The 8988-nt window shown below is 38.1% G+C and overlaps 1 protein-coding gene across 1 annotated transcript; it reads left to right on the top strand.

Moving 5' to 3' along the window:
• LOC115922483 (cell wall protein DAN4-like) lies at positions 1-7487 on the top strand (the record flags this gene model as incomplete). The annotated part of the gene is made up of 7 exons (XM_030981407.1): positions 1-96; positions 494-512; positions 956-1188; positions 1808-1901; positions 2297-2529; positions 2815-2908; positions 6715-7487. Coding segments are annotated over 7 exons (1542 nt in total), but the record flags the coding sequence as incomplete, so codon positions are not given.
• Between the last annotated feature and the right edge of the window lie 1501 nt (positions 7488-8988).

Here is an 8988-nt window from a genome sequence, read left to right as displayed (position 1 = left end):
ACTCCTGCTGCTGCTGCTGCTACTGCTACTACTACTCCTACTACTACTACTACTACTACTCCTTCTATTTCTAGTACTACTACTATTTCTAGTACTACTACTGTTTCTATACTAATATTACTACTACTACTATAACTACTACTACTAATACTACTACTACTTCTACTATTTCTACTACTACTGTTACTATACTATACTACTATATACTACTACATGTACTACTACTACTACTAATAATAATAATAATAATGATAATGATGATGATAATGATAATGCCGTTACCATTTTAGAATAGGATACAACATAAAGGGAAAAAAGAGCGAGGCTAGTATATTTATGAGCCTTGTCTTTTGTAAGCTGCGTGATTTAAAAGAAAGTAAATACACTGGGGCCTTGCGTTTAAAGGGCAATAGTGTTGCACCGGTCAACAATTTTATGTGAATTTCATTTTTATTTGGTTCATCTGGATTGTCTCATGTCAAAATGACAATAGATAGCATTAAAATTAAAGGGTAACTTAAGGAAGACGGGATGATGAAGTCGATACCCCCTCTCTATTGCTTTCAACATTTTTCTGTCGGCATTTTTTAAAATTCAAAATAATTTTTTTTCTCAAATGACAAAAAATGGTTGTCCCTTATTTACATGATTACGTACGAATGCAAGCGAGGTCACCAGGAAGTGGCGATTCTAGCCTCGACCCCCTTTCCCCCCCCCCCCCAAAAAAAAAAACAAACAAAATAAACAACAAAAATCAAAAATATCGGGGGCGGCACATGTACAAAATTAATGCAAGAATCCGAAGGCCCCCTCCCCCCCCCCCAAAAAAAAAAAATTGAAAATTCCCTCCCCCTTATTCTTCCTGCCGGGTACCTCCGTTTACACATTTTTTTTTTTTTAATTTTACCCTGGATATTCCATTAATCACACATTATCTTCTTTTTTTTATTTTCAGCGTGTGATTCTGGGATGGAAGAGATAGCAGGGTCGTGTTACTCCTTTCACAATACCGTACTGAAAACAGCGTACGAAGCTGAGATGGAGTGCCCGGTCATCGGTCCCGGTCGCTATCTAGCTTCGTTTGCCTCTCAGTCGGAGTTGGATACAGTCTTTCAGTACTTTGCACCGGGTGGTGGAAGACCAGCACTAGCTATATGGGCTACGGACGCTTCTATTGGAGTACCTTCGGTAACAGAAAAACAAAAAATACCTTTTATAATAGTTTGCTTCAAAACATACTTTATACAGTGACTGATGAAACGTTTAAACCTATTTAGTCTGGTCGATCAACGGAAAAACAACCCTACCCCAACAAATTGCAACAAAAGGTTTTTTAACTGTTTTTAATAGAATTTGACCTCAGGAAAAACATATTACACATTTAAATCGGACGTTCGGAAATCCATTTTTCAGGATAGCGTCCAAGAAGGCAGCCGTTACATAACATTGCCTTAAATCCTGACTCATTATTCACCCTAGAGATATTTGTGGGTATCTATCCCATGGCTTAGGGGGTCAGGGAATCCATTAAGAAAATTTAAAGTGTCCGTAGCTTGTCGGGAAGCCCCAAAAGTCCAAGATGGCGTCCAAACAGTCATAAGATACTTCAAATGGCCAGCTTAATTCCTTATCTTGCTATTAACTTATGCCTTAATATTATCACGATTATACTGTTAGAAATATTCATTAGTATTGTTTTGGTTTATCATCAAAATAGTGTACAATGAATGAATTCTATTATTTGTTTGAAGAAAAAGAAAATTCTGTTGAAAAATGAAAATGAACGTGAACTTGAATATTATTTCAGAGCGGTAATGGATGCGTAGTCATCGCATATGGCTCGGTGCTCCGAAGTGAGGACTGCTCGATAACACATAGTTTCTTATGCGAGGCCGACATGGGTGAGTTCTATATAATATTTTTATAATATTGGATGGCTTTGAGTGTGATACAAAAATATATTGCTCGAGCTATAACCAGGCACGTAGACACGGGGGGGGGGGGGGGGGCACGTGCCCTCCAAGATTGGTTGAAGTTTTTTAGACCCCCTTTTTTTACCTCGATCGATTACATGTATGTGCCCCCCCCCCCCCCCCCAAAAAAAAAAAAAAAAAAAAAAAAAAACATCAAACTCTGGCTACGTGCCTGGCTATGACAATATTGAACGAGTCGAAGACGAGTCCAATATTGTCCAAGAACCGCGTCTGCTAGGGACTTACTTAAATATTTGTTTTCTTCAATTGCCCTGGATACTACACGATTAATCTGACAACATCCTTTTTCGTTTGATTATCAGCGTGTGATTCTGGGATGCACGAGATAGCAGGGTCATGTTACTCATTTGATAACACCGTAGAGAAGACAGCGTACGAAGCTGAGATGGAGTGCCCGGTCATCGGTCCCGGTCGCTATCTAGCTTCGTTTGGTTCCCAGACGGAGCTTGATACAGTCTTTCAGTACTTTTCACCGGATGGTGGAAGACCAGCACTAGCTATATGGGCTACGAACGCTTCTATTGGAGTACCTTCGGTAACAAAATATACCTTTTATAATAATTAACTCTAACAATTACTCCTCAATAACTATACTTTATACAGTGAATGATGAAACGATTAAACCTATTCCTTATCTGGTATTTAACTTTCACGTATGCTTTACTGTTATCATGATTTTACTATTGGACGAGATTATTTATATTGTTATTTATAAGTTTATCAATAAATGGTGTACCAAAATATAAATTCTATTATGTCTTTGGAGAAAAAAGAATTCTATGGAAAATAAAAGTGAACGTAAATTTGAATATTATTTCAGAGCGATAACGGATGCGTAGTCATCGCCTATGGCTCCGTGCTTCGAAGTGAGGACTGCTCGATAACACACAAATTCTTATGCGAGACCGACATGGGTGAGCCCTTTAATATCGTATATTATGCCAGTATAACTTCACCCCCCCCCCCTCCAGATACACGCACACACATACACACACACACACACACACACACACACGCACACACACGTTTGCAAAGTTTTAAAGTAGATATTCATTGATTTTAAAAACTAACTTTATTTTCATCATTGCAAAGTTGAAACTTTGATTCGACAAGGTAATCAAAATTCAATGCTTGGAAACATTCGAAGTAATGATTATTATAAATTACAAAACGCTTAAATACAGATCCCGGCATAGCACCTGAAGAGCTCTCCGAACGCTGCTGAGATGTGTGAGATCACAGTATGGACATGACTTGCACAAGCAGACGATGTCCCTTGACATCTCACACATTTCCAGTGCCTGTATTTTCATCTTTTCTTGAGTTCTTTCTCTTACTTCACTACCGTCAGGCTAAATGTATAATATATTGCCTCACTCTAAACCCCGCGCATGGTTTTATTTTGACGACAAATGCAGCGATACAAAAATAAAGGAATCTGTCGCTTGTAAACAAAATAGGACGCCATTGTATATTCAGCTGCACACACCGGGGTATGTTCGGCGTTTCAAGAGGGAACAAATGCCGTCCTCAATATCATTCCGGGGGGTTTTCAATTTGAAAGTATGTTGCTTTGATTGTTTGTTTGTTTGTTTGTTTTATTTATTTATCCACGGTTAAAAACACCTGCTATCAGCCACAAGGCTGTTTTTCAGCAAGTCCGTTAAAAACATTCACACAATATACATAAACAAAACAAATATAATTCATAATACAAATTAAAATAACAAGAATACACAATGTGGAAATAACAACAAGAATACAAATGTCTAAATAAATAAATAAATAAATAAATAAATTCTTAATAACAAAAATACAAATGTGTAAATAACTCTTAATAACAATCAGAAATTTGAGGAGAAATACAATTTAGTGAAGTCACAAGCTCCTTATCACAAAACAAATCATCAGGTGTAGATTGAGTGAACGATCGAGAGAGCGTGGAAGAGGGGGAAAGAGAGAGAGAAAGAGAGAGGGGAGAGAGACATAGACAAAGATAGACAATAACAATTAGAACGTAGGGGGGAAAACACCATCGATCGCCTTTATAAAGTTTGAAAGCCGGGTTTCTTTTCTGATGCACTGGGGTAGGTGATTGAATAGCCGAGATGCGATATAAAGAGTGCTGTTTCTTAGAAAATTAGTGTTTGGTTTAGGTATCTTAATAGTACATTCCCTGTTTCTAAGGTTATAATTACTTTCTTTCAAAATGACTTTAGTAGAGAGAATATCTGGTACTTCATTGTTAAGTATTCTGTACATCAGAATAACCAGGTCCTTCTTAACTTTAACATTGAGACAATCAAGTTTTAATCTATTGTAAAGTTCATGTCTGCTGAAGCGAGAATCCACCCAAAGTACTATTCTTAATGCTCTGTTTTGTAATATCTGAAGCTTCTTTAGGTGCCCAGATTCGGGTTTCATCCAAATCGTACTACAATAATCAAAACGAGATCGGATCATCGTATTATATAATAGCGGAGCAGTCCGTTGATCAATAAATGGTCTAGCTCTTCGTAAGACAAAAAAGTTCCGTAGTATTGTTGATTTCGCCCTTTCAATTTGTGGTGTCCATGAAAAATCTGTATCAAGTATAACACCGAGATATTTACATTGATCGACTCTCTCTAGGGGACAATTGTCAATACAGACATTAATGTTCTCAAAATCTTTACGTTTACATTTTGTTCCTATGACCATAAACTTACATTTCATTGCATTTAGCATAAGTTGATTATGCAATAACCAATCATGAATAACACCTAAATCTTCATTGATTATACACTGAAGACTATTTGGATCTCTAGATGCGTAGTATAAACATGTGTCGTCAGCAAACATTGATACAGTGCAATGCTTGACAACAAGCGGTAAATCATTCATGTATAATATGAATAACAGTGGCCCCAATATACTTCCCTGTGGGACGCCACAAAATACTTGGTTTGCTTTTGACCCGTTACCGTTAATAATAGTAATGTGTTTTCTCAGAGAAAAATAATCTCGAAACCAACGTAAAGATTCATTGCTGAAACCATATATCTTCATTTTTTGTAAAAGAATATCATGTGACACCATGTCAAAAGCTTTTTCAAGATCCAACGTTACCAATCCAATGACATGACCTGTATCTATCGCTGTATTCACATTTTCTGTTAGATTCAATAAAGCTAACTCTGTTGAAAAGTGTGGTCGAAAACCAAACTGATTTTGTACCAATATGTCGTTATCATTCAAATATTTATAAGTTTGCCGAAAAACAAGCTTTTCCAAAATTTTAGAAAGTACTGGCAACACAGATATAGGTCTATAATTCGACGGGTTGGTGCAGTCGCCTCCTTTAAAAAGAGGTGTTATTCTGGCGCACTTCCATTCATTTGGTACAATGCCTTCACGTAAGGATAAGTTAATTATATGAGCCAGATATTCAACAATAGTAAGCGACGAATCCTTCAAAATACTCGATGGTATAGTATCAAGACCAGTAGCCTTATTACGAGAAGTTTCTTTAATACATTTTTTAACATCTTCACTGGTAACTGGAACAAAATTGAAGGAAGTGTTTACTTTACAAATAAACTGTCCTGGATTATCTTTAAATTTAACGGTTTTTTTTACGGTTTGTTGCCAGTGAGGAAAAATACTCATTCATTATATTAGCAATGGAGCTGTTTCCAATGTATTCTACCCCACAAAGATTAATTTTCTGTATTGTTGTAACTTTTTTACTACTTGGTATCAATTCTCTCAGAACTTTCCACATCATTGCGGAATTCCCGACGTTCTCAATAATACTGTCCATAATGTATTTTCGCTTAGCCCTTCTCACAAAAGAAGTAACTTTATTACGTAATTGCTTATAACTTGACCAATCAGCGTCTACTTTAGACCGTTTTGCCTTCTGCTTGGCTTTATTTCTATCTCGAATTAATGTCAGTATTTCACTTGCCATCCAAGGTGACTTCTTGTGCCTAACCCGCTTCCTTTTAACAGGGGCATGCATATCCAATATAACTCTGAACTTTTTAACCCATATTTGTTAATTAACCCCTATCCTGTGTATTTACAAGCAAAAGATTTTAGTTATCAGAATCGGGTCATATCCCCTTTTGAATGGTTTGACATGCCATTACATTTATATACACTAAACTCATTATAATTTGAGTAATAATAGCTTTGCAATTGTGTTCATTCTCTATGGGATGTTGTCTGCTTGGGCAGTGTTGGTCCATATAGTGACGTCATTAAACCGTCGTTATTTTTCCGGCGAATCTCTCGTATATCCCAGCTGCTATGGAGGTGGTTGTATTTTTATTTTTATAAATCACCCGATATATAGTTGACCTAAAACTTGTCCGATGTCCATCTGTTAGCTTACCAGTTTCCAGTGATACATTAGTTGACATATTTGTGATCTCCTTTGAATTTCACCTTTAAGATAAGACACAGCACGATGGTTTTAGCGACAATTGCTCCGCATTCAATTTTTCTATCCTCATTGAATGCCTGATTTGACATAGGTGGGATGTTGGGGGACTGCCCCCCCCCCCCCTGGGATTTTAAAGCTCTGATTTTCAGGCAACCAACACCGAAAATACTGGCAGCAAGGTGCCTGAATAGCCTTTGACAAGTCATGTGTATTTGGATAGGAGGTGCCCGAATAAGCAAAAACAAATTTAATTCATTTTCAACAGTTGTTTAACATCTCGTTTATTTGTAGAGGTATCCACAACTGTAGTCACCGAAGCCATGACCACTTTCCAAATGTCGAGCACTTCATCAACATTGATTGCCCCGACAACTGCAGTGGCTGTAGTTACAATAGAGCCTCTTACCACTACAAGCCAATATACTACCACATCATCTACCACACGGGCAACATCTGTGACCACTACATCAACTTCCACTGATCCTACAACACCGGCAACATCTGTGTCCACGACATCAACTTCCACTGATCCTACAACACCGGCAACATCTGTGACCAAGACATCAACTTCCACTGATCCTACAACACCGGCAACATCTGTGACCACGACATCAATTTCCACTAATCCTACAAAACCGGCAACATCTGTGACCACGACATCAACTTCCACTGATCCTACAACAATCTTGAGCACCTCTACAAGCTCAATGACTACAAACCCTCAGACTTCTGTTGTGACTACTGAGAGTCCTCCCACTACGAGCCAACTTATACCTTACACTCCGACCTTGACGTCATCTTCCACAGTCACCAGAAACAGAGAGTACTCGTTTACATTAGCCAGTGCTGGCCGGTCACTGAAGGAACCTAGTTTGATAAGAACCCTTGACAAGATTCGAACTCCATTACACTGCGCGGTCAAGTGCAGCTCATTGGAGGGGTGTCACGTGTTCACCTACTCATCAGCCAATCAGAAGTGTTATCTAGGGGCTGCAGGGGGTATGGACAATTTACAGAATAACATGGAATGTAACACGTACAAAATGACTAAGCATATTTTATGATTGTACTTTTTCTAGATATCGATGAAATGGTTTATATTAGACAGCGCTCATTTCTCTGATAATATCAATCACAATTTAATTATTATTTAATGTAACTCTAGAAAATGGCTTATTGCTTATAAGTAGTCTGTCAGTGTGGTCGCTATAACCCTGTGGACAGCGAACAGCGAATGTAGATCAACGTTTCACTGTCCAGACGTTGTGAGATGCATGAAGAAGGCCCTATGGAATCCCACATTATATTATTATGAACGGTGTCATGTACTCGTTTGTAGAAATAGGTCCAAAGGTTTATTTGTGTACTTAGAAAATGCTTGTGATTTTGTATTCCTTTATTGATTAATTCGTGTACATTTTTTTAAAATCATATGTATGTAGTCCATGTCAAATCATTCGTAAAACTGCGATTATGCAAGTGTTTAATAAAACTTTGCGATCAAACACTGACACATCGCACTTACTTAATCCGATCGAAGGGGGTTACAAATGGTCGCACAGAGCTAAACAGTGCGTAAACATTTATTGTGAGTATATGCCTTGATGGTGTATCCGGAAAAATTAGTCAAGAGGGCCGTCAGGGGCCGATGGACAGCAACCGTGGGTGAAAATCATTCGATAAGGTCCGCCCGGACGCACCTAGGCAGGGAGCATGATCGGCTGCCACACCGCGGAATATTCCCCTGACGCGGTATGTAGAGGGCATATTGTATCCGGGGGGGAGGGCATACAGCCCCGCGTGCTTAAGACCCTTTGCATATTGTATTGATCCCCCGGGCTTTAAGCGGGGAGGGGGTATACTCCGGCTTCATTATCTGCTGGATACGCCATTGTCAGTCGCGGTTCTAGAAGAAGAAAGGGGGGGGGCTTGGAGATTCTTGCGTACATATTCGATAATTGTGTCTCGCGTTAATTCTATTAGAATCAAGATTTTTGTATTATTATTATTAAGAGCCCCCATCCCCTTCCCCTCTCCTAAACCGCTAATATCATCGTTATGCACAATTATCAGTCATGTACAATTCCGATAGTCGAACACGATTTGTTAATTAGTCTCAGAACATCATTCAGTTACTGTGCCACCTTTCCTGTTTACTCTGGTTAAAATGAAGGAACAAAGAATAATGACGTCATTCAAAGACATCTTGATAACCGAGGGAATTGTAATATAACTCGGTGACGATGGCGATTCTTTTTTGTGTTTTATTTTGTAATAAAAACTGTAATGAAAAATCCAATGGTGTGTTCTTATTTTGCTTTATTTGTTGTTTGACGATTGAACCTTTTTGTATCAGTGTATCATGTAGGATATGAATTTAACTTTTTCATTTCATGACTGTTACCAAGAGTCATTTTAGAGTTTTATCTTTAAATCATGAATGATGAATACAATCTAAGGACGAAGATCCCATATTAAATTTATACTTGGCTTGGAATTGTTATACTGAATGGTGCGTAAGGGAAAACAAATTGAAGAGAGAGAGAGAGAGAGAGAGATAGAGAG

Source organism: Strongylocentrotus purpuratus, unplaced genomic scaffold (assembly GCF_000002235.5).
Source record: "Strongylocentrotus purpuratus isolate Spur 01 unplaced genomic scaffold, Spur_5.0 spur5_scaffold_12, whole genome shotgun sequence".
NCBI lineage: Eukaryota > Metazoa > Echinodermata > Echinoidea > Camarodonta > Strongylocentrotidae > Strongylocentrotus > Strongylocentrotus purpuratus.
The sequence above is the reverse complement of the archived record's forward strand: the minus strand, read 5'-3'. Positions and strand labels throughout refer to the sequence as shown.